At 42.1% G+C, this 25,727-nt stretch overlaps 1 protein-coding gene across 6 annotated transcripts in view; it reads left to right on the plus strand.

Annotated features, from left to right (window-relative positions):
• Positions 1 to 1,974: 1,974 nt before the first annotated feature.
• CEMIP2 (cell migration inducing hyaluronidase 2) overlaps positions 1,975 to 25,727 on the plus strand; it is a 46,738-nt gene continuing 22,985 nt past the window's right edge. For 2 of the 6 annotated variants that reach the window (XM_015849112.2, XM_085528704.1), the window contains exons 1-6: positions 2,655 to 2,792; positions 14,279 to 14,615; positions 19,509 to 19,649; positions 20,143 to 20,704; positions 23,450 to 23,619; positions 24,575 to 24,763. In XM_015849112.2, coding sequence (XP_015704598.2) covers positions 14,291 to 14,615; positions 19,509 to 19,649; positions 20,143 to 20,704; positions 23,450 to 23,619; positions 24,575 to 24,763 — 1,387 coding nt within the window. In that variant the 5' untranslated portion in view covers positions 2,655 to 2,792; positions 14,279 to 14,290. Of the gene's footprint in view, positions 2,281 to 2,654; positions 2,793 to 3,666; positions 3,773 to 13,989; positions 14,014 to 14,278; positions 14,616 to 18,234; positions 18,354 to 19,508; positions 19,650 to 20,142; positions 20,705 to 23,449; positions 23,620 to 24,574; positions 24,764 to 25,727 lie in introns of those variants that run through there. The other 4 variants (XM_085528705.1, XM_015849113.2, XM_015849114.3 and 1 more) reach the window with 4 other exon arrangements.

Consider the following 25,727-nt stretch of genomic DNA (forward strand, 5'->3'; position numbering starts at 1 on the left):
CCAGTACACAGCTTAAACTCTTTTGTCTTTTTGTTGTTGTTGTTGTTTTAAACTGTCCTTGTATTTTGTTAACTATTAGCTTGGCAGCCTTTGCTTTATTTCACGAATTTCACTTCTTGTTGCCACCTGGTATGTTAAAATCCCAAAGAAGTAATTAAAAATGCATGTGTTTAGTATGATAATTGAAAACATGGCTACTATATGGAAAAGGTAATACCACAGAGTACCTGGGATGCATGCCAGGAAAGCTTAAACAAGGAGAGAAGGATGTGCATTCCCTCTCCTGTCTGCAGTACACCAACAGCAACATTTCTGAGTCATGGGGATCCAGGTGGGAATGCAGAGATAGGACATGACTTCAAGCAGTAACTGGATATGTTCCCCCAGCCTACTGGAATTTCTTTTTGCTTAGAAAGATAGAAGGTGATGTTTTTCTTTCTTTCTTTGAAATCATTAGACCATAGTCACCCTATTGATGGCCTCTTCCAAGTCTGTCTTTTGCTACTGTTAAACTTTGGCTTACACTTTTGACACAAGGATTTGTCTGTTTACACCCAAAGCAGACGAGGAATGAGGTCACACCAGACATAGGTGTAACACATCCCTGCGTCACTTGGCTTTGATGCAGAGATTCATAGTGCTCGGGCAATCTCAAACTCCACTCCTTCATTTCTTCACATTTTCTCCAGGCATAGATACTGTTAAAGCCACTGAAACCATGGCTTTTACAAACTGTAGTTGTTGGGTGGCAACACCATCCTGCAAGATCTGCTGTAAAAACAGAGGATCTCTTATATTTGCCTAAGATTAACAGGATGTGCATGTAATGCATAGAATACACTGAGCTTCAGGCTACTGTACATGCATAGAAGTGTTTCTACCTTGCACCCCCTTGTAGCAACCTTGATATGACTGAAAGGAGATCTCTGCACGTTCTGGGCTGTGAATTTTGGAGACTAGTCCATGTGTCCTAATTTTCTACACAAGCAAAGAGCCCAGAAACAGCTTCTTCTGGTTTTGGACTCATAACTTCCCAATGGATGTGTGCTGCTCAATGTTAGTGAAGAATAGAAGCACTGTTTTATTTGTCTGTTCAACATTATTTTATACCAGATTATATGAAGAAGGATAACTGAAAGAGTGTTGATTACTGAGCGCACACACTGACAAGCATAACTGTGTGTGTAAAATGGATACCCAGAGCAGTGCTGATTTGTTTGCTTTAAGCAAGGTGTTTGCTTTGCACCTGAAATATTTGAATTTCACATTAAGCAAAGATTAACCACCTTCAGTTTCACTCGTTCTTCAAACCTAACGTCACTGGCAAACGTGCACATTCAGTTTGCTAGTGCCTTTGTTGGAACAAAGCACGATTTACGTGTTGAAAGAATCGCGCCCTTGGGCATTAAAAAAAAAAAAGAATGACAACACATGACAAAAGCGCGATCAAAACGAGATTAAAACGCCTTTATTCATCCACCCACGGGCTTCCTTCGCTGTGTCTCCGTGCGAAGGACGAGTCGCAAGCCGTGCCGGCCCCCGCCGTGCCTGCGGGCCATGGGTCCCAGGCAGCCTCCGAGGTCCGGAGCGGCCGGAGCTGCCGCGGTGCGCGGCTCGGTCGCTAGATGTCTCCGCTCGCTGCAAGCAGCGCGGACAGGATGTGCTTGCTGTAAACAAAGAGGAAATCGCTAGAACTGAGGTTACGCGGCGCAGCGTTTGTAGGAGTGTAAATGAGTTATCACTCTGTTTCCAGCTGTCTGGAATTTTCCCAAGGAAATAAATAAGTTGGAAAATGTTGGCTGTATTTCCAGAATCCTTTCATTCAAAACATTTACAGTCTGAGCGGGGCTTTTTTTTCCCCTTCCTTTTTTTTTTTTTTTTCCTTTTTTTTTTTTTTCTCTCCCCTTTCTGATCTGTAGTGATTTTGGCCCAGCCTCAGTGCGCTGGAAGCGGTGGGAGGTCCCAAACTTAAGTAGAGGTCCGTTGTCAGATCCACATCAAAGCCGACAACCTGGGCGGCTGCGCTCCCGGAGCTTTGCGTCTCCGGCAGAGATAAGCGCTGCAGCTCCAGTCGTCGCCTGCCTGCTGCCATTGTGTTGCTCTTTGGTGTTGAACAGCTGGAGGCACTGGTTCCTTGAAATCAGATTTATTTTTATTTTATTTTTATTTTTTAATTATAGTCCAAATCAGATTTTGAAAGAAAGAAATTCCCAGAAACCAGAATCAGATTTTCCAACCGGTTCTTTTCCCGGACCAGAGGCTGCCCGGGCTCTGATTCCTGTAAGTTACTTTATTCTCTGTTCTCTTTAAGCGCAGTATCGATACCAGCTGCCACCTTTCTCTCGGGCCAGGGGAGGGCAAAACGCGGATCCCAGCCGCTCCCCCAGCAGCACCTCCAAGCTCGCTCCGCTTTTCCCCGTTGCCGTAGCCGAGGCTCATAGGGCGGCTCCGCGCGCAGCCCAGCGCCGGGCGGCTCGGAGGGGGCCGGGCCGGCGGCGCGGCGCGGGTGGGGCGAGGGGCGGGAGGGAGCCGCCGCTCCTCCCCCGGCGCGGGGGCGGGGGAGGCGGTCCGGCAGCGGCGGGGCGCAGCCGCCTCCTTTGGGGCAGGGGATCGCTGCCCCGACGAGGTGGCGGGGCGGGGGGAGGGTGGCTACGGCCGCCGCCAATTGCGTAAGGCCGGGAGCCGGGGCGGGAGCCGTGGGGGGAGGCGAGCAGCCGGAGCCGCCCGCCCGCGGTGTCCGGGGCGGGGAGCGCCATGCCGCCGCCCTGAGCGCGCCGCCGCGCCGGGCCCAGGTGAGCGACTGCGTGCGCCGCGCCGGGGCTAAGGCGGAGGGAGCCGCCGCCGGGCGGGACGGGAACGGCGGGCGCTGGGAACCGCGGGGAACCCGGCAGGGCCGGCTGCCGCCCCGGCTGCACCGTCCTCTTTTGTTCCCGGGAGCGGCGGCGCGGAGAGGGGGAAGGGGAGGGAGCGGCCGGGGCCCGTGCTGGAGGCCGGCTTTGGGCGCACGCTCGGTGCCGCCGGGCCGGCAGGTGTGGGGGATGTATGTGCCCCACGGTCCGGCGGCAGGTGCTGCCCCGCGCCCGGCGCTGCTCTCCGAACGCTCCTCGGGGGGGTTCACCCCGGGCAGCGGGGCGTCCCGCAGCGCAGCGATAGCGCTGCCGACTGATCGGCGTCCCTGGGCGTCTAGGTTGCTATGGGCTGCCTTTCTTGCTCGTGATAACCCGGGAGTGTTTTCCTTGCCCAGAGGCTCGTGAAAAGCAGTAGGCGTTGTTTTTCTCAGCCCTTCTGCCGGGCGTGCGGCGCCAGACGTGCCCCATTCATGCCCGGGGCGCGTGCTGAAGGTGCTGTTCTTGTTTGCTTCTTAAAGGTGAACTGGGGGCGCGGTTTCTTTAAAACCGGAGAGATTAGACATTCCCCTGTAGATACAAAGATGAAACCATACCCGAGTCTTTGCAAAGATAACGCACGGAGGAAGATAAAGCAGTTGTAGAATAGAGTCAGTCAGGCTTTGATGCAGCACAGGAGATCTGTAAGAGCACGTCTGAGTTACTGGTGCGGAATGGCCCATGGGCAGCGGTGGGGTGGTGGAGAGGTGAGGAGCATCTTTGTTTTTGCAGAGCGTGCAGCTTGCAGAGGTGCTTTGTCTGCGGGGATCCTGTGCACCGCCTCTGGCAGAGTGAAATCTGCCTGGTCGGGTGTGTCGGGCTCAGTGCTCCCGGCTCTGTTGACTCTATTGTGTCCTGGGCCTGATCCGGGCAAAGCGTCACGAGGGGTAAGTTTTATATAAACCGCAGGCAATAGCCGTGGTTAAGAATGAATCCAGGAAGGAAAAAAACTTAGAGGGGTGAAAGAAGAAACAAACAAACAAACAAAAAGCAGAAAAAGGAGGACCAGCAGTCTCAGTTTGTAAAGGATCCACTACAAAGCATCTTTTTAATGTTACCTGTGCTGAGCACTGTTAGAAATGTGGACTTTTTGGTTTGTTTTAATTACTTTAAGCCCACCATACTTGGTGTGGTTGGTGGGGACTAAGCGCTGACCACAGCGTGGGGAAAACAACAGTGCTGCTTCTGGCTGGGCCTGCAAGATATTCTAAAGGCTGTGACTGTTGTGTGTCAGGAACAGGTACCGTTTGGTGACACAGGTCACAGTTCTGCACTGATGAAGCAGATCACGGGGCAGGGGAACAAAAAGGTTGTTTGTCCTGTAAGGCATGGTTATAAAAATAGGTAGAGCATGATGAGATCTGCGCATCCTGGGAACAAACAGGCTGTGGGGCTTATGTGCTCTATAGCCTGAAGTTCTGAAAATCTTGTGTGAGATGCATGTGAATGGCTTGTACGTGGAAAGGGATTGGGGGTTCCTGCTTAGGTGAGGGATGGTATGGGAGGGATGGCATCTGGGGCAGATGCTTTTCAGTCTGAGTGAAATGCCCAGTAACAGCATTCTGATAATTAAAGAGGTGCATAGGTGCCCATGCGCTGTATACAATTGAGACTAGAAACATTCTTCAGCTGCAGAAGAATATAGTAACTTACTGATTTGGTTTTAACACCAAGAGTAGCTGTTACCTTGCTTTGCAGTACACTATAGGAAGGTATGCAAAAAGCATTTTTCACATATTGCTGTTGTGCATTTTGAGCGCAACTCTGCAGATTGTTTTTCCCCTTGGTAAGGGAAGGAGAATGGGTGCTGGGACTGCTCAGGCCTCAGTGATGCCCACCTGTAAACAAGAGGAAGTGATGCTCCAGAGCGCTGTCTCGGAGCTGCAGTACTGCTTTGTTCTCCCCCAGCCACCACCTGCAGCTGGAGCTGGGCAGGGTGCACCCTCCCGTGTTCTGGGACAGGGGAGCTCTTCAGCCTTCATCCCCAGGGGGTTGCTCCCACCACCTTGCCTGCTTCTGTTCTGATTGAAAAACTGCTGACAGCACTCAGTGGGAGGTTTACTATCTGGTGGGTCCCTCTTTGTGTTTCAAAACTGTTGGGAGCACAGTGTGAAGCATATCAACAGTTTGTTCTTTGCATTAGCAAAGCAACTTTTTAAAGTCACCCGAAGTGTATGTCAGAACAAGATTAAAATCTATAACTTATGGAGTATAGTTCTGATTTGGAATCAAGGCACAATTAGACTTCATCCATTTCAAGCTTCATTTTTAGTTAGAAGTATTTCTCTGCTGATGTAGTGAAGGCAGTTTTGGTAAGACAGATGGGAATGAACTGCTTGTAGATGTAGGTTCAGAAATCCACAAAAGTGTTTTCTTGGAGAAAGGAAATGAAGGGGGAGGAGTGGCAAACCTTGAAGAAAGATATGAGGGAGAAAAGTGATATACTTGCCAATAGGGAAAGGAAATGCTCAAGATGTTAGAGGATGCATGCTTGAAGACTTGTATCTGATGTTCTTCCTTTGCTGTGAAGTAGGTTGACAAAAGGGAGTGTGCTGGTAGTTTTGCTATCTTTTTTGGCACTGTGGGCTGAAAAATGTAGTGCAGCCATGCAGAATGCCTGGCTTCACCTGGCAGGATGTTGTGAGGCTTGGCTGTTGGATGCAAAGTTCTTAGAGTTCCCTGGAAAGGAATTTACCACAGTAATTCAAAATATGAATGCAGCTACCAGCTCAGCAGAACACATTCTTGGTAGTGGATTAAAGTCTTTGTTTTGTTTTTTTAAAAAATTGCTTTTCCTTTGATGCATCCCATACACTCTTGTGTGAATCGTACAGATGGGAAATGATGGAAGAAGTTTTTATTTTCTGAAATTTAGAAGAATTGTGTGTCATGGTAGAGCAATGTCCATCCAGACAATTACCTGATGTCTGATAGCAGTGAGTAATAGATGACGCAGCTTTCAGTTAGAGAACTTCTGAAGCTCTTTGTGCAGTTGTCCTTGACTGGCTTCTCATTTTTGACCACTTTTTGAACCTGTGTAAGTTCTTAAAATCCAAAACTTGCAATACAGGGTCATGTTCAGAAACATCTTCTAACTCCCCTACCCCCCTTTCTTTTTCCCATTTAGAAGAGTGTCATTTGTATTTTCTGTGCTGCTCCAGACTGTGTAGACTTCTGTCATATATCCTCTTAGTCATCGTTTTACAGGATGAAGAATCCTTTGGGGGATCAAATAGCCTAGAGGTGCTGATGTCAGAGCTGTTTGCTCAGTGGATGTGATGTGGAGCCCTTAGCTTAATCATCTTTTAATGCAAACTCCTTGGCTCATAGAAATGCAAGGCAGCTCTGAAAGAATGTGAGTGTGCAGCTACAGTAATTCAGCTGTGGGGTGGCAACTTCTCAGCCAGCATTGTTTCCTTTGTGGCTGGTGGATGGCTTTAAAAAAAAAAAAAAAAAAAAATTGCAAAGAGAATTTTTCAAGTAAGCAGAACAAGGGAAGGTATATAAGATACTGAAATGTGATTTTGGAAAACAAACACGTAGAGCTTTAGCTGAGAGAGAAAGCAACATGAGGAGCAAGAAAGAAATGCAGAAACAATCATGGAAGAGACCATGCTGTGCTACTGATTAGTGCTGTAGATGGAATTTAAATATGAAAGGTCGCTGATTATTAAGTGCTTCTAGCAATGCACTCAGGAGTTTCCTGGGGCATGTATGTCTACTGACCAAAGCTGGAAGTAAGGATGACACCTTCCTCACTCTGTTTCATATTTTGTACTGCCATATCTGTTCATATGTGTTTATTGATTCTTAAGGATCCTTCAATCAGAATGCTTGACAAGAAGGAATTAGATGCCCTCCTCCTCTGGACCAGAAATCAATTTCATCAGCCATTTAGTGGCTATCTCCAGAGCTGGAATTTGCTCCTCTGGAGTGTATTACAGAGATTTATCTTTTTAGGTATCCTAAGATGTAGTAGTTTTCAGTGATGTTTCTTCTTCCAGACACTGTGAATATCTGTAAATACAGCTTCTTATAATTAATGCAAAAAGTAGTTATTTTGCTTTGTTTTTAATTTTCTTCCACCAACATCCTCTTCAGGTTCCCTAAGGTGAATGCTGCAGATTAGTTACTTTCACATGGATGCCATTGACTTGAACAGACATATTTGTTTGCTTAGAAGTAAGCTTGTGCTGGGATATGTTGCTGAGCTGAAGGAGACCAAAGTGTTCTGTAAAAGAAGCCTCACATCATCCCTGTGTAGCCAGGGACCATTTTTTTTTTTTCTCATGTTACAGACTCAGGGCCCAAATGAGCTGTGACTCACACAGCAAGCTAATGACAGATGTGTGATCAAAATGCAAATCTCCACTCTTGATACCCTATGCTAATTATTAAACCTTTCCTTTCTGAAAATGAGGAACATGGCAGAAATTATTCCCTTTGCGTTGTCTTTTGTAGCAGGCATGCAGTATTTTCACTGCACTTTGCAGGAACCTCTGTAATTGAGGCGCTGGTAGATTCAGAAAGATACAAAAAAAACGGGGGTTTCTGAAAGATTTATTCCAGTCAAACATTTCTATTTTAACAACAGTAAATGGAAAACAGAATAGAATTCCCCAATCTGCAAATAATTTATAAAGATTAACCATGTTAAACAGAAACAAAGGGAACAAAATTGAAGTCATTGTAAGCATTAGACATTGTTTCAGATGCATGGACCACAGTGGCTTCTGGCTTTTGTTCTTTGATTCAGTGAGATGTAACATCTAAGGATAAGTGTGTTAGAGCAAACTAAAAATAGGTATGTCTTGGCATCTGTTAAGAACAGGTGAGTGTTTGCAGGACAGTGTTTGGTGTGTAGGCAGTGGAGAAGACAGATTATGTCCCTGAAGTCTCAAAACTATGAAAATCTCTAAATGTTGTACATGGGCTTTCTGAAATGTGCATTTCATCCACTGTGTCATGTGCTTTCCTGGCAACCGTGTACATGAAACCAAGTGACTGCTATAGAGCACATTCACACAAGCTATGGAAAAAAGACAAAAGTGTGCCCAATAGTCATTTGAGAAAAGAAACACCTTTATTGTAGAGTAAAGAAAGCCGGGGGGGCTTAATTACCTTAATTAATTAATTACCTTTTTTTTTTTTTTTTAAATTAAGGCATAAAAGTGCCACAAAAACATGAAACTAGTGGGACCTTGTTTTTGTGAACCTAATGCATCAGTCTGGTTTGGCAGCAATTGCTGCAGTTCTTAGTGAACTCTAAAAGTGTTCATCAGAAGTGTTAATGAACTTTTCCTGTACTTCATCCTTGAAAACTGTTGTTTGCAAATGTGCATACTGCTAAAAGCAGTTATTGTGCAGTGAGGGGTATTTTTCTTTGGTAAGAGGGGGCTTGTAAAGGTCTGGTAGACATGGAGACATGTTCAGATTTTGTTTGCAGTTCTACACAATGTATTTGAAAATTGTCAGGTAATGTATTTATGTTGACTTAAAATGGAGTCGCAGAAAATGTGTGTTTCTTGACAATCTTGAAACTCATTCTCAGATCCCTTTATCAAATTGGAAAGCACGGCTGCATGTTTTTCGCAGTTCACAAGACTGTGTTTAGCCAGTGTACCACAGTGCAAATGAGTATTTGCCATCACTTGAGTTTAGCACTGCACCATGCCCTCCCCCTGTCTTGGTTTCAGCCCAGACAGCGCCCACCACCCACTGATATTCTGTTGCTGTGAGCAATGGGCATGTGCCCATGGCCAGGCTGGGCTGCTGGGAAGAGCAGCCACCATGATGGTGTGGGGCAGTGGGTGGCTGCAGGGTGGACTGGGCCAGGCTACATGTGGCCTGCAGGCTGAGGGCTGGACGTGCCTGCTGTAAGCTGTAAATGTGAGCAGTTTCAGTTGGCATACCATAGTTTTGTATTCTTTCCTACAGTGAAACATGTATTCAATGCACTACAAACTCCGTGTCCCCTTTGGGAAGCAGTCTTCTTAACATCCTCTCTGCCCCAACACCCTTTCTAATCCATGGATAATTACTGAATTACTTTGCATATCACCAGAAGTTTGTATAGAGCTGGATCTAAAGCATAGAAGGACTTGTGTATTTAAAAGATTTTACTAGTTGAGCTGGTAACGATTGTTTCTATCTATGCATGTTGTATTATATTCTAGATATTGTGCATTCTTGTACTACTGTCTCTTGATCTGTACTTTGGAAGGGCTTGTTTTTAGAAGTGTGTTCTCAGCTTGTGTTTGTTTATCATCTAATTTTGCACATTTTCTGTGTACTACTCATACTCCTCACCCCCTCAAAAAAAAAAAAAAAAAAAAAAAAGAGTAAAAATCAGTATTTCCTGCACTGGAAATTAAGAACATTTGAGTCGATGTTATTTACTGCATAGAAAGTTTTGTAATTATTACCTTTTGTATATCTCAGTTGCTCATTAAGTGTTGCTGTTTGTCTTCTAATTTTCTTCTGAAATTGTTGGTCAGGGAAGTAGACTCAGTGGTGGTGGCATTCTGCAAGCAGTGTGTGACAGAAGTTGTGTAGAGCTTTTGCAGTTTAAGTCAATAGTGATTTTTCAGGCTCTTGCTGACATTGTTGTGATTTCCTGCAGTTACTGAACTGTGGTAGTACTTTACTGTACGCTTTTGCACATCTTTGTGAAAAAGTAGGTTCCTATAAATGAGCTGTGTGTTATGAGAGTGCATAGGCTTAATATTTGAAACAAGGCAGCAGAAGGCAGTGTGGATCATAGAGGATGCACCTCCTGTGGCCTAGCCTTTTTTCTTAAGGGATAGTTTAAGTCATGTTGAACTGGAGACTTTCTGACATGTTTGAAACTTTTCCCTGAAATCCGTATATCTGTAGCTGTTTAATGGCCATCGTGGAGATTTGTGAAGGTGTGTGTGCGCTGTACTTCAGAAATTTACAGCATGTTCTGTTTGGTAATTGTAGCTCATGAACCCTCTAGTAGGGCTCCTTGCCCCTCTTGTGCTTCTGGCTGCCCTTTGATCTTGCACCAGTCAGGTCTCTGTGCCAAGAAAGCAGCCAATATGGCACTGTGTTACAGGGGGAAATACTATTATTCTTTCAGTGTGTGGTTTTTTTCCCACTCTTCCTTGGTCCTTTACTTAACAGCAGTTGCATACTCTGAGATTAAAGCATGTGGAAATAGGTCAGCACTGCAACTGGTAGCATTTCATAGCCAAGAACAACAGAAGTGGAATTTCTTCTAGCTTCCTTTCTGTTTTGTTCCTCGTATGATCCGTAAGATGTCCTTTAAAGGAAACGTTAATTTCTTTCCTCTGTGTGAAAGTTAGCTTACTTTGCTTACAAAGTTTTGAGAAGATTCGGTGACAGGGGAGCTTCATAGCAAATATGACATGCTTTGCTATGCTGCTTATTTCACATCTGAAGTGTGAAATAACTTGGTGTGTTTCTCACTTTTTGAGTGATGTTAGCTAATGTGAAAAGTGCAGAATAATACAGTTCCTGTTCATGAAACTAGCCCCATCCTGAATAACAGATAAGCATGCCACTTGCTTCTGAGCATGTGCTCATGCCTCAGGAGAACCCAATGTTGTCTTGTGATTGCATGTACATTCCTAGATTTTTTCCCGTAGGTTCATATGAGTGTGCAGTGTGGCACAAGTAGAAAGAAGTGAAGGAACACATGAGGGCCCTGGAGATGTTGCAGCCTGCTTTGATGTGTATTGGAGTTTGTTATCTGTGCAGCTCAGGTGCTCTGTTGGCAGAACAAACTTGTATGTAATTGCTCTTCTACTAAGCTTCTATGCAAAACAGACTTTTATTTTAGGGTGGTTTGGACTAGACTGGGGGGCATGATGAATACCAGAAGTACATACCTGCTTGCTGATGCGGCAGGAGGGGATGCATAAGCAGGAATGTGGATTGCATGGAGATGTGCTCATTTTTCAGAAGGGTGGCATACCATCTCATCCAGTGTTCCAGCGCAGAGGTAGTAACAGCAATGTAATGGGTCAAAATGACAGTCATCCTCTAGCTGAATTAGTGAATTTCAGGCATCCCTGGTGCAATGAACTGGAAGACTGTACCAATATGCATCCCTGAGTGAATGCTGATGGTGAAAAATGGATTTGATGATAATGTGTAATACTCTGTTGAAGGCTGAGAGGATTGAGAACAGTGAAACTGCAGCCTGCCTGAATGGCATGGCCAAGAGCAGGTTTACACAGACAGTTCCCTACCACATTGGTAGGTAAGCTAAGCAGCTGTGTATTGTGCAAAAACTTGACTTTCACTGCAACAAGCTACAAAGCAAAATACTACAGTGACACAACTCACTGCAATTGCAATAGGCTTGTCAAAGTAGTGGTTTTCTTGCCCAGGGCTGCACTATCAGGGGGAGACACATGTATCTCAGAGCTCCTTCATGAGGCTTTGTGCTTCTGTGGGACTGGAAAGTCCTGGGGAGTCCTGGAGGTTAGCCAGTTTGCTCTGGTGTCTGTGGCTGCACATTGGATCCTGTGACCTTTGGTTTTTTGTTATTTTGTTTTGTTTTCTGCTTGTAAAGGAGGACAGCATAGGCACAGCTCAAAGAGGAATGGCAAGCCTTTGCAAGTTTTTCTACTTTAAAGAAGCTTTAAAGTAGAAAAACTCTGGCAAATGGGAACTTGAAATAAATTGGGTTTTGTTTTGTTTTTTGAAGTTCCAACACATATTTCTTTCTCCTCCCATGCATTTTATTCTATCTCTGTACAGCCAAATAATGTCACTGTCCAGGGCATTACTGGCTGTGTGGCTCATTACTTTACTTACATCTGTGTGGTGCCACTTCCACAGTGAATATAAAAAAGTCAGTAACTTGAATCAGATCATTGAGCTCATCTTAAAGAGAAGCCAGCAGCTGCGCTGTGGGGTGAGGATCTTTTTCGCAGCTAGATAATTTCAAATGGCACAGGAAGAGGGAAGGAAGTGTTGAAATGGTTACACCTCATGTAATGGAAAACCGTATGGTAAATCTCTTGTGCTCGATATTTTGTTACAGCTGCATTTCATAATTTTTATTTTGTAATGTGGAAGATTGTGCCTCTGAGCTCTATTTTCTACCTGTTCTTGGGGTGACCGGTGTTTGCACTCATGTGGGATAGTTATAAAACTCTTTACAGTTTGCAGAATGGGCCTTGCAAACAAGACTGGATGCTTTAAAAAGAAAATATGCTTGAAATGGTACACAAGCATTTTTACTCTCTGTTGTAATAAATGGCTTTTTTCTTCTAAGTGGTAGCAGTATTTAAAGATGCCTTTGTTGACAAAACTGTGGTAAAGTTACACTGTGAAAGTAAGTTAGGCTTTGCGTGTTTTGGATTTAGTGCAACTGAGCTATTAAATGACTTAATAACTCCATATGTTTCACGTTATGATGACACCATATAGTCAGTTTGTCAGTGAGACAGGTAAACACCATATCTGAAGGCTCTTTAGCCATGCTTAAGGAGTTTGGGGCTCAAACCATTTAAAAAAAAAACAAACAAACAAACAAAAAAAAAACCAACCTCAAACAAACTCAAAGTTGGATCAAAATGTTCTTTTTCTTAAAAAAAAAAAACAACAACAAAAAAGTTTTAAGTATTTGTTACAGTTAGGCATAAAGACCGTCTTTGAATTAAATTGAAAAGCTCCTTCTGTATTAAGTTTTTAGCAGCACTTCTAAAACACAGAAACTATTAAGATCTTACTGTTGAAAGATGCCTAGCTGAGTTTTAAAAGCATGTGGTCAAAGAAGGTTGTTCCACAGTGCTCATAAAGCAGTGGGCAGCGAAGTCTGAGAGCAAGGGATTAGGTATGGGAAACAGCTTCTCAAAGAAGAGAATGGTGGAAATCAATTTGCTACAACAAACAGGTGCAAGGAACACTGCTGGAGAATTTGGCATGTTTTGCTATGGACTGGCTACACCAGCTAGTGTTTCAGTGCCTTTATTGTCATTTTGAATACATCTTGGCAGTGCATTGTCTCCCCTGAAAGGGTAATCCAGCCAGTTCAATAATAACAGCTCTCTAGCCTGGAAACAGTGGAGTGTCAGATTTTACAGAATGTGAGACAAAAGGCTCCTTTGCTATGTTTCAGAAGAAGATTGCAGTTGTAGTGTTCTTCCTTCACCAGTGTGCCTGGCACTTGAGATCATGGCTCGGACTTCCCATTGTAAATGAAAGAGAGGATCTTTATGTATTTGGAAGTTTTAGTTTTCATTGTTGGTATTTTTTATTTTCATAATTCATTTTGTGATTTAATACATCTAACTTATGCTCAAATCTCTTTTAGGATTTGGTTTCGAAGATTCGGTTTCAGTGAGTTGAAATTTGAGCAACCTAGTAAAAAAATCCTCTATCCCTAAGAAATGTTAATTAAAAATCATGCTAGCTTTGTGAATACTCCTTGCCGTGTAACAGATTTGACCAGAGAGCTTAAGAAAGCAGTTGAATGCAGTTATGGATCCTTTGAAGCAAGCAGAAAAGTGCAGAAGTTTAGAACTGTTGGCTGGAGCAGGTTGGGAAGGAATGTTTTCTTGTGGCTTTTCTTGCTGGCTACTTCAGGAAAAGATAGAAATAACACAAGTAACTGGAATGAAAGTGCTCAGTTCTTGGTGGTAGGTAGAGAGCCCTGGAGCAGTCGCATTGCTTTAAGTCTTCATGCCCAAGCCCAGACATCTCAGCTTTGTGGAATGAGACATAGATGACTTTGCTGCAGCATCAATCCCAGCACACCTTTATTGGCAACCAAATCCCGCTGTCCGTAGATAGGAGTAGGCTCCAAATTGCCTCAGTTAATAAAAAGTGCTGAATAAGTTGCATCTTCTCAACTGTAAATAAAATTGTCTTGTATTTTACCTATTAAATTTACATGCTTCTTGCTGCTTCCAGTGTGGAATGAAAGCTTGTCCACTTTGGCTTCTCTTCCATAAAGGGGAACAATGAGGAGCTTGTTCAGCTTTTGCATGGAGAAGAAATACATTTGGGCATTCTTTGCATAACTGTGGAGAAGAAAGGAGTTTCTAGCTTTCTCACTGTTCAGCTTGTTTCTTAATTGGACAATGCAAGTCGACTGTGACAAACCTCTGGAAAATACCTAACATAAATGGTTTGTGCCTGTGCTGTGTTCCCTTACCAGATCCTTTCAAGTTTAATTTTATTCAAGATATGTTGTATGCTATTGTTTCAAACTGTTACACCATGGCAAATGACCAGTAGCTATAGCATGACTGATACTGTTTAAAGGAACACATTAAGGAGAAGACATGTGGCTTAAAATTGCTTCTTCTTCTTTTTTTTTTTTTTTTTTGGCTTTAATGTACTGTATATTGAACTCCTCTCTCTTATCTTTTTTCTGTGTGTGCTCGTTGCAGTGACTTTATAACATGCAAGACACTGGTGCCAGGGGGAGTTCCCCTGCTTTCCTTCCGCCTCAGAATGGGAGCAGTCACAGATCTTCTGGGTATGTCCCGGGGAGAATCGCCCCTCTTCGTCCCCCACCACCTTCACAGAGCCATGTGTCAGCTGAATTTACCTCTGCAAGACAAGAAGCCCGGGCCATGTTCGCATCCTCACCACCGGGACAGCACCGCCGACAGGCAGAAGCCAACAGACATAAGAATACCCTCATTTGCTTTGCTGTTTCCAGCTTTTCACTTTTTGTTGCACTGGGGATTTTTATGGGAATAGCTTCAAAATATGCTCCAGATGGTAAGTTCTTACACAAAGTCATCCTAGAAGTTGAAGTTCCTGTGAACATAATGCAGTAATTCTGCATCAAGAATACCGTTAAAAATTGAGTGCAGAAATAGAACACATTGCAGTTTTAGTGTGTATGGAAGCTGTGCTTATAGATAAGTTCAGTTCCTTTTGCTGTTTTCATTGGCACTTCTTTTATTTCTGTTGTGAAAGATTTGACTTGCTTACTTGAAGGAAAAAGGCAAAGCAGTAAATAAAGGCAACTGGTGAGAGGAAGAAGTGAGTACTGTGAGAGCATGATTATTGTACGTAGGATTTTGATGTTTGCAAAGGATAGGTGAAATGAAATGCTGGCTGCTGAAGCAGTAACTAAGGAAAACAGTAGAAGGGTGTTCAAGTAAAAGATGTAGAAGACTATGAGTTTATACCAAATGGTTTATATGCTTTGTTTAAATTGAGCAAGGAGCTCTGACCTCTTAGCCCTGAGCTTTCAGCTTGTCTTAGAAAGCAGAGCAGCTTTCACAGAATTTGGAAAGCCTCTCAGATTGTCTGGCTGTAAAGCACGAAGAGGTGTTATGATTCACTGCTGCTCACTAACTAGACAGCCCTTCTGCCAAATACTGCTAACTGCTGTGACATGCAGTTGAAGGGTGATAGTGTCCTTTGGAGAGCAGGTTGTTTGGTTTCTTTTTTTTTTCTTTTTTTCTTTTTTTCTTTTTTTCTTTTCTTTTCTTTTTTTTTTTTTTTTTTTTTTTGAGGAAGAAAGCAGGTTTCCAAAATGATTTATTAATTTGAAAACTGTTATCTGTTGTAACACAAGCTTAGGCTGCACAGTGTCTTTTGGAGTAGTCCTTCAGAAGTTTCTGTTTCCAGAGTCAGTGCAACACTAGGTAACAAAATAACCAGTGGAGAACTTCAGATGGCAGTATGAAATGGATTCATGCATCTTAAATGGGGCACTGTTTATGGTGGGTTGCAGAGATCTCTTCTCAGGTGAAGTTATTGAGCTTTCCTAGAAACTGAGGAGGAAAAGAAAATAAATGTTTGTGAAGTTGTAAATGGAAGATCGCTGCTATATTGAGATCTTGATGTCTTGTAATAGGAGCACAGATGTGCATTAAGTGCTCCATTTACAAGTTGAAGAGAAGGCTGAAGAGTGATTTAGGCTGTTGACACAGATAAGTACTTTTGGACGGAAAAAAAGCAACAACAACAACAAAAAGCTTTCTCCAAAACAAATAAAACAAACCTTTTCACTGTGATACCAAGACTTTACACCATGGAATTAATTCAGATTGTAGGGTTTGGTGGTTGTTTCAGTAGAAGTGAGGTTGTACTGCACAGGCTATGTAAATTTATATTCATTCTATACTTTAAAATCTGATAATATGCAAGAGATGAGTTTGCCTGTTTTTTAAATGAAAATTCTTTTTGGGGTGGGGTTTTTTGTTTGTTTTCCTCTGCTGTTGCTGGTTGAGGCATTAAGATGTTTAGAATTCCTGCACTGAACTCCTGGTCAGCAAGGAGCTGATGGCTCAACCAGGATACAGAATATTGCAGTAGACCATTTTCTTGTCTTTGCTGCTATGACATGCATAGAAGCTGAGAAACAATCTAAGGATGGGGCTGTTTTCCCCCAGTGTCCCATTGCTTCTCTGTGGAAGTCCACTCAGCTTGCAGCATCTGTTGTTTTACTGTGTCTTTCTGAATTTTCCCTGCATTACCTTTTAAAAGGAAAGCCACATGTCTGTAGACATGTCTGTGTTGGAAGTCCTGATGCAAGAGGAACTCCATCCAGGCACCAGAGAGAAAAAGTGACAAAAAATTTAATTTTGTCACAGTGTTACTGCAGCAGTTCTGCCAAAATACTCTTGATGGGTTGAAATGTTAATGCCTTTAGCTCCATCCTTGCACATGCAGTATTAAAGCCAACTGCTCCAGTTCCAGCTAGGTGTGCTCTTGCTAAGGGCTAATTGGAAATCCATATTGTCAGTGCTTTTAATGGCTGTTTGAAAGGCGGTGTAGGGAATGTGAGACTTAGTAGTAATTGCGTGTAAATCCTAAACCTCCGGCATACCCTCCCCACAGGGAAAATGATACTTGTCTGCATTTTTGTTCTTGCTTGTCAGCTGGTTTCTTTTTCTTCCTTGCTTTTATCTTCCTGTCATCATCTTTTTTTTTTTTTTTTTTTTTTCCCCCTTTTTTTTCAGCTTTTTTTTTTTTTTTTCTGAGGAGGTCTTAACACATGTAGAGCACTGGAAATGCAATTTCCTTCCCCATTTCCAGAGGCTTGTGCTACAGGGTCAGGAAGAGAAGTAATGGAGATTTAGGGGGAAAAGTTCTCTTTGGCCTTTGCAGTTCTCAGCTGGAGCTTGCCCAGGGTAAACAGGATCCTCAGAAAATTTAGCTGCCAAACTGTGATAAACTTCGGCTCAGCATAATATAACACTGAACATTTTTTCCCAGAGGCCTTAGGAACTCCAGACTTGGTGGCTAAGCAGGTAGAAAGCAACTATTTAACTGTGTTTTGAGAACTGTTTCCTTTCTGTTCTCCTGCCAAACTTCACATCCTTTCCCCAACACATGAAAGATTCTAGAATTTTGGGGGAGTATTTTTTGTTTGTCTGTTTTCTTAACTATGTACAGAAATATCCTTTTTTTTTTTTTTTTTTTTTTTTTTCTCCCTGTTAACCCTATTAGAAAGAACTAAACCCTAAAGGCAGCTGGCCTCTTTTTACAAAAATGCACTTAAGTAGAAGCCTGACTTGAAAAAAAAAAAAAATTCAGCATGAGTGGTTAGATTTGGCAGGGCAATAGCTACTTAACAATTTCTGTGTTATGCTTCTGCTTCCATTTAACCTTAGCTGCACAGGCAATGACTGTGGTCTGTAAAATCCAATCAGTAATTTTGGAGGTAACATATGGTGAAGTACTAAATATTTGACGTTTCCCTGCAACCCTCTGCAATTACTAAGGGAGAATTTCAAAATGCTTTTGCTGAGCACATCTGGTTCTCTTGCCAAAAAGTTGATCCGCTGTGCTTCAGAAGCATGCTCATATTGCAGGAGTGACCGTTTCTAATTCCAATGGCTTCCTTGCTCAAACATAGGATAAGTTAGACCCTGATTTTATTTTATTGAATTGCTGTGCTGTACCTCATCTTTCAGAGACTCAACAGAAAAACTTGCAGTTACTAAATCTTTTTCCCTCCATGAATCATGCTGAGCAGAAATTAGCAGGTTGCTGACTCATGGTTTCCCCGAACTGCCCTTTGCTACCAGCCAGGAAGTGCGTGTTTCTTCACAGTATTTGTGCAGGATTGAGGGAAGGGGCTTACTGAACTCTGCATGAGTCAGGCAGCAGAACTGCATTTTTTCAGTGTCTGCTCAGCAGTCTTGCAAGACAGCAAAGTTTCTTGCTTTTCAGCTTTTGCTTGTGTTGAGTTTCACTTTTTAAATGCTGTCTTCTTAGGTTGCACCCTTCCACCCGCCACTCCCCCCTCCCCCCCCAAAAAAAAAAAAAAAAAGAAAAGAAAAAAGCAACCACTTTTGTTTTTATTTTTAATATTACTACTTCAGATGCCTTTTGGCCTCATGCAGTTCTGCTAATTTTTTTTTTTTTCCACTGGCAGTCAAATCTTGGTTTCTGTGGGTTTCCTGGGTTGGAAAGGATTTTAAATGTGGAGAGAGAAACAGCAAAGGAAAACAACTTTGTCAGCAGAACTAAGGATGGCTTGCATTAAATCTGTGGGTAGGTTTCTCTTTCGTTAGATTTTGCAAGAAGGGGCTATTGCAAGTAGTCTTTTTCCCCAGGTTTCATTTCAGATGGATGAGGCTTTTTCTCCAGATGATAAGGTTTGTTTGAAAGGGCTATTGAGAGTTATTTCTCTCAGTTGAGCTTCTAGCATGTTTACTTTGGAACTTTTGGTTATGTTCTTTCCAATATATATATATTTGCTGTCTGTCATTTTGTAAGAAAATTAAAAATCCGTGAAATACACTTCCTGTTTTCATAGTACCTCTTGTGCTGCTGCATTACTCAGCTGCTTCATATTGTAAAAGGACACGTGGTAAGTACCACACTGCTGTAGCTGCACCTGAGATCACTCAACCCTGTCACTTTTTGATGCTACTTCTCCTTTTCTGGCCTCATCATATGCCCCCATTGCCTGCGAGTGCTAAATCTTTATCAGATATTTGAGAACGATTATGTACATCTCAGCTCTAGTGTGATTCAGAGCCTGGTATTTGAAAAAGCACAGTTAGTTTAGATCCAAATGCCTCATCTTCCAGGAAACTACTGTAAGTAGTAAAGCATTACTCCAAATATACAAAGGATGTCTTTTCTCATTTCTCCTCTTTCTCTCATACTGGCAAATCTATGCTGAAAGAAGTGATCGGGATGCTCAAAAGGAAGAGGGGATCAGCCTTTCTCACACAGGTGCTTGTAACCTTGAGGGAGGTGAGATGGTTCTGTGCCTTACCGCCACATTAGTATTTCAGGTATGATACCTAGGAATTGGAGTAACTGCTGTGAATCTAAGACTTTGCCACTTACCTCTCCTCATCTCTTGTAGATGATGTAGAAGTTTTCAAAGCAGAAACAAAGGATGCCTAGCAAGAGATATGTTGACAGTTCAGTGTGCTTGTGGTTCTCAGTGATTTAATTTGGTGTATTATCCCTTCTCACTCCTGGAAGCTTTACCATCACTCACTTATCTTTTAGGCTGCATTGATTTGAATGTGAAAACCTGTTGCTGCAGTACTGTAACCACAGAAGGAGATAGGAGTCCTCTGTGGGTGGCTGACTGCCTTAATAACATTCATCATCATGCTGCCAACATTGCTGCGTTCCTGTTGGTGACTCCAACTTTGAATAAATAATGAATTTCATGTTACATTGCAGAGAATTGTCCTGATCAGAATCCTCGTCTGAAAAACTGGAGCCCTGGAAAAGATCCTGAAAAGAAGGTTGTCATCAAAAAGGGAGATCTGTTTCGTCTGGACTCAGATGCTACAGTACATTCTATAACCATACAGGATGGAGGTATGAAATGGCAAGATGAGGAAAATGCTTCATTTCACTGCATAGTTTGTATTTTTATGATTACATGAAAAATACATTAGAATATTGATATTGAACAATTCTGCTTCCACTTTTCAGCCTTCTGCCAGGCCAGATGTACCAGATGTTAAAAAGCTTGAATGAACACTATCAAGTCTGTCACTGAGAATAATGGCATGGTTTTCTGTATGATATAGTAAAATTAGACTCGTGTAGTAGCTTTCCAAGTATGGAATCCTGTTATGTTCTGATGGCAAACATGGTATGCTAGCCATTTTACAAAGACAGTATAAAGTAGAAGTTATTTTCCTAAATATTCATAAATGTATTTGTAAGCTTAGTAGCTTATTTAATTGGTGTGGAAAAATAAATCTTAATTGTTCCGTTGCTCTTATTGCAGATCTTAATTCTCCAAGTCTATCTCAGAATTGATTTAACCTATATATATTTTTATATATTTGCGTTTTTCCTTTAGGTTTACTTGTTTTTGGTGATGATAAAGATGGTTCTAAAAATATTACTTTGAGAACTCGTTTTATCCTGATAAAGGATGGTGGAATGCTTCATGTTGGAGCAGAGAAATGCCGCTATAAATCCAAAGCAACTATTATTTTGTATGGGAAGTCAAATGAAGATGCTGATGTGTCAGAATTTGGCAAAAAGTTTATTGGTGTGGGCCCTGAAGGAACGTTGGAATTGCATGGGCAACAGAAGCTATCATGGACTCTTCTGTCAAAGTCTGTGAATTTCTCAGGGCTGGCCTGTGGTCATTACGCATTTAAAAAGAATTTTTCCCGAGGACTAAATGTGAGAGTGATTGATCAGGACACGGCGAGCGTTTTGGAAGTGCTGAAGTTTGATACTCATGAGTTTTCGGAAGAAAGCTTGAAACTCCAGAACTTACTGAAAAATAGGAGTCCTGGTCGCATTATTGCTATTGCTGTAGGAGATTCAGCTGCTAAAAACCTGCTGGAAGAAACTAGAGTGACTATTCAAAATCTTCTGGGAAGTAAGTTTGTCAGAGGATTGAGTTACAGGTAAATAATTTGTTCTCCCTTTTATGTTGAGTAAAGATTAGATACGGATTCTGCCTTCTTTGGGTAGGGGTGATAAAACTTGGACAGTGTCTGTTCTTACAATACTGGAGATACTTTGAAGGTTTTGTGTAGTACTACAGTTGCAGTATTCAGTGCACAGTGCTTTGATAGAGAAGAGACTGCGGCCTGCAAGTATTTCTATAGAACTCAGTGCTTATTTGTAATTACTCTTTCACTGTTTTTCATAGAAGTTAAGAGTGGGTACAGTAAAGGACTTTCTTCTGTTCAAATAATCAGACTGTTTAGTCAGCTAGATAAAGCTTTTAATGCATATGACATTATATCTGGGGGAGCAAGGAATGCCAGGCTAGAAGCTGAATACAAGGAAGGGACTCTGATCATATATGTCATCATACTAATCACATAATCATATATCGGACTGCATGTTACTTGTCCCCTTCACTGATACTGCAAGGGAATGATCTGTAAAAATGTGTTGTGTTACTGAAGTACAGTTGCCAGGTGTGCCTGTGTCATTTGACCATTCTTTTATGTTGTTTGGAGCTGAAATGGTGGGGCTGTAGGAGAAACGTAGTCAATGTTATGAAAGCAGGAAATTTAACCTTTCAAGTATTCTGTCCCTAGCTTTGTGTTGTGCAGGGTTAACTGCACATGTGGATGGAGCATCAAATCTACTGTCATCCAGTCCATCAGCTTCTCTTAAAATAGTTTTGCATAAGCTGGTTTAATTTCTTAGTATGTTCCAGGAAATCAGTACCCTGTTTTTTCTCTACTGTTCTTGCCCTTGCTATTCCCTAACATCTGGATTTGAGTTGCTTTGGCAGAGCTGGGCTGGGGCATCAGTCAGGATGGCATGTTCTGACCTTGCTTCCTCCAAGGGCATGTTTATGGCAACCACTGCGTAAGCATGCAGTCATGGGGGCCCACAGTGGGGAGATGGCCTGCAGTGCCTTTGAGGCGGTTTTGCCGAAGGGACCAACGCCTCAGCATCCCATACCAGCCCCCATCTTCTGGAAGCATGAGTGGGCAGTTGGTCAGGTGCTGGTCAGCCGGCCTCTGCCTCACCTGGAGCTGACACTCCTGGTGTTCACCTCCACTGGTGGCCTCAGTGCTGGCATGAAGTAATAGAAATATTTAACCCACAGTGCAGTGGAAGAAGCTGCTTTATTATTATTATTATTATTATTATTACTATTATTAATTATTTATTATTTATTATTTATTATTATTATTCCCTGCAGAACTGTTTCCTATCCATTTTCTCTTGTTGATAGAGACTCTGAGTGCACATGAACATGTCCTGTCCTATTTGTTGTGGGAGATGGGTGAGATGCTCACCTGAGTGCTTGCTTGAGTGAAAACAGGGCATTAGTTAAACTTGTAAAGCTGGTGAAAAGGATATGGGTTTCATGGAATCATAGATGCTGTGCTTGGAGGTGAATAATCCACTACATTGTTCTCAACTTCTGCCTCCCCATGCAAAATATTGTGCTTTAAAATAGCTTTGTATTTATTTTAAATGTTGATATATGAAACACTAAGATTTTTGTCAGTGCTACTTAAATGGTGGCCCAGTATATACTATTCCTGTGAAGAGGTTAATGCCAAGCACTTTGATTTGGCCTTTTAAACATAACAATTAAGAGCACAAAAGGACTGAAATGAAAGGCAACTGGATTGAAGAAGGTTTTAATATCTGCTTTTGAATGGCACTGGGCTGCAGTCCAACTAGCTGTTACTGTTTTCATTTTGTGTCAATGATTCAATGTTAATGATGCAATTTTGTTCAACTTTTTAATAGATGATTACATCCTTTGCACGTAATTACAGCATTACAGAGCAGTCAAGGACAACAAATATTCTTGTTTTTTGAACCTGATGGCAGCTTTCTCTGGTGTGTGGTTTTCCATTTCCAAACACTTGGCTTCACTGAGCAGAGCTGCAGGAAGTGAAGAGACATCCGGGATGGTTCCCTGCTCCCCATGGGTGCTCAGCCAAGTGTTCAGCTGAGGGAAGGACTCATGAGGGGGAAGAAGAAAAAAAAATCTCTCCTCCTGAGCCCTCAGAAGCACTGATGATCCCTTATGCAAAGGTTGTGCAATAGAATACAGTACCTTTTTTTGTCCAAGTGTCTGGGAAGTTTCAAGAAGTATTGCATGTCAGGGGTGCTGATCACCAGCAGCCGCTGCTGGCCATGTCTGTCCTGATGCAAGCTTGGTCCCCAGGGGCTCCTTGCCTCCTCTGTGCAGACACTGCTAGCTAACTGCAGCCCTGTTATGGGAATGTGCTGTGTTAGCGGAGCCAGCACTGGCTCGATATCTTCCTGTGCTCCCCAAAGGCTGCCTGTGAACAGGATTCCATATCACTTCTGGCACTCAGCTCTTGTGGTTCTCTTTTGTATGTTAGATGTTATACTAAAAAAAATGGATTTGAAAGTCTTCTCAGTTAAGAGCTGTGAAGTTTGCCAGTTTACTTACAGGACATCCGGTTATGCAGGGCTATGCACCTTTCCAATGAGTTATACCCATCTTAGTTCTTCATTTTGAAACTGGTTTAGAATGAAATTAGGAATGCACACCAAAGGATTGTAAATAGCTTCTTCGCTCTTTGTCTCATCTTGTTCCTGTTCATGAAGAATTTAAGGGCAATTATATTTAAACATGTGCTTTTATTATTTCTTTCTTTTTTTTTCTTTTTTATTTTTCTTTTTTTTTTTTTTTGCAGGCAAGCCTGGGCTTTAGTTGGTGTTATAGGTGGTGGGAATTCTTCATGTAATGAATCAGTGAGAGACTATGAAAATCACAGCACCGGTGGGAAAGCTCTTGCTCAGAAAGAATTTTTCACAGTGGATGGTCAGAAGTTTGTTGTGAGAGCTTACAGTGAATGGAACGATGGTAGGAAAGCATTTACCCCTGTGGTTAGGGAAAAAAAAAAAAAAAAAAAAAAGCTGCATTAGGTGTTATTTTGTTTGATTTTTGCTAGAACTACTTGTTACAGTTTAAATTGACAGCTGCTCTAAGTTTTGTTTTTTCTACTCATATGGCCAGATCATTGGATGAAGTGTGTGGACAGCATCTTTTCTTAGTCACAATTTTGTTTGCTACATGCAGAATGCAAGTGGCACAACAATGAGTTAATTGTCTTCATTTTTAGTATGTTAGTTACAGATTATTGTATAAACCTTGGAAGGGCTACCATTTATATGCTTTTGTCCTTCATTTTTATGTTTCAGAGATCTTTGTTCTGCATTTTACTTTTATGGGTAGTCAGCTGTTCTTGTTTGTTAAATTATTAGCAATATACTGTTTGTAGAATAATCTTTTTTAAGATTTTGTTTGTTTGTTATCCATTTCTCAGGGTACTTTTTTAGTAATTGATCTATTTTATACCATCCTCTTTTCATCACAGCCCTATGGAATTAATAATATTGACTGGTATTTATAAATAATAACAAATCCACAGAAGTACATCTTTGACTTGCTGGTGCTATAGAGTTGAGCTCAATGTTGAGCCTGTTCTGGCTTGCTAAGTCCTTGACTATCCATGCACAGAGTTAAATGGCAGAAGGAAGGACTTGAAGGAAGCAGAGCAAGCTGGGCCTACGCATTGCTGGTATTTGTTATATTGTTGTATGCTTATTTGTTAGTATTTCATAGGTTTTTACTGTCATGGTTGCTTCCATCTCTGCCCTTGGTTTTATTTAAAATCCACCAAAAATGCAGGCTGCAGTGGTATTTCACATTGTCATGTTTCAGAGCAGGATTGCACTTAGTAGTGGTATTGAACTTGTAAAATCTCATATACTTCCATTGTGTTAACTCTTATTTTTGTTCTTCCTTTTTAAACTAGGTGTCCCAATTTCAGGCTTCCAAGTAGAACCTGTTGGTGGGGTGATACTAAATCTTCTGGATGATGTTAGTAGTTGGGAGCCTGGAGACCGAATTGTGGTTGCAAGCACAGACTATTCAATGTATCAGACAGAGGAGTTCACCCTCCTTCTCTGCCCAGAGTGTACAAAGCACCAGGTCAAAGTCAAAGGTATGGCAATGGTCATCATTGGAAGAATCATGTGAAAATGTTAATAGCAGCATAGCCCAAATGGTTCCTTTCAGCCCAAGCAGTAACAACAGTCTTTTCATCTGTCTCTGTATTGCTTTGTTGACATGTACAGGAGCACAATATAATTCTCTATATAATGTCAAACCTGTGTCTGACCTGTGAAGTTTGTTGCACTAACTTTTCTCTCGCCTTTCTTCACAGTCTCAGTGAATGCTTTAGGTTTCCTCCAGGATTGAGTTATGCTTGTTTACTGTCCTTTTACTCCTTTCTGTCTTTTCACTGATTCTCTTTCTACTTAAACTTGAATGGCTGCTGTGGTCATCACTGTTTCTGTTGTCTTTAGTGCCCTTCTCTTCCAAAGTTTTTATCACTGTACGTGGTTTTTTCTGCTATTTAAAAAGAAGAAAACAGCAGTTTTCAAATCTCTTTTCCCCTCCACCCGTGCACAAGTAAAAAGGTTATGAAACAAGTGGCTCTTCCAAGTCTCTGCTCACACAGGATATCCCTAACTAGTTGCAATCTGTTTTTCCTTTGGGTGTGATGCGCACAAAATGGTCTTGCATGTTGTTGACCATTTCCTGTTTTATTATCTGACTCAGTCTGTTTGACTTCACAAGAGCCTCCCATGGTGTTGGCTCGTTCACTCTGCAGACATCTGTGTTTTCCTTCTGCCACCCCATAGCCACTCTGTGTGCCAGCACCCTCCTTCCCTGACAGTCCATCAGCCTCAGTCTAGAGCTTTTACCCTCCTTCTCTTCTGGTGGGCTATGGGGTTGGTTTGCATCTCACCAACCACCTTTGGTAGCAGTAAATGGGTGCTCTTCAAGATGTGGTTTTGTCCCATTCAACCTCTGTACTTGTGCGACTTCCTCTTATCTCCTCTTCTTCATTTCTCAGAAGTTTTGTATGTATTCCCTCAAACTTTCTTCTTCCTCTGTCTCTG

Source organism: Coturnix japonica, chromosome Z, assembly GCF_054131305.1.
Source record: "Coturnix japonica strain WE chromosome Z, WE-NBRP24, whole genome shotgun sequence".
Classification (NCBI taxonomy): domain Eukaryota; kingdom Metazoa; phylum Chordata; class Aves; order Galliformes; family Phasianidae; genus Coturnix; species Coturnix japonica.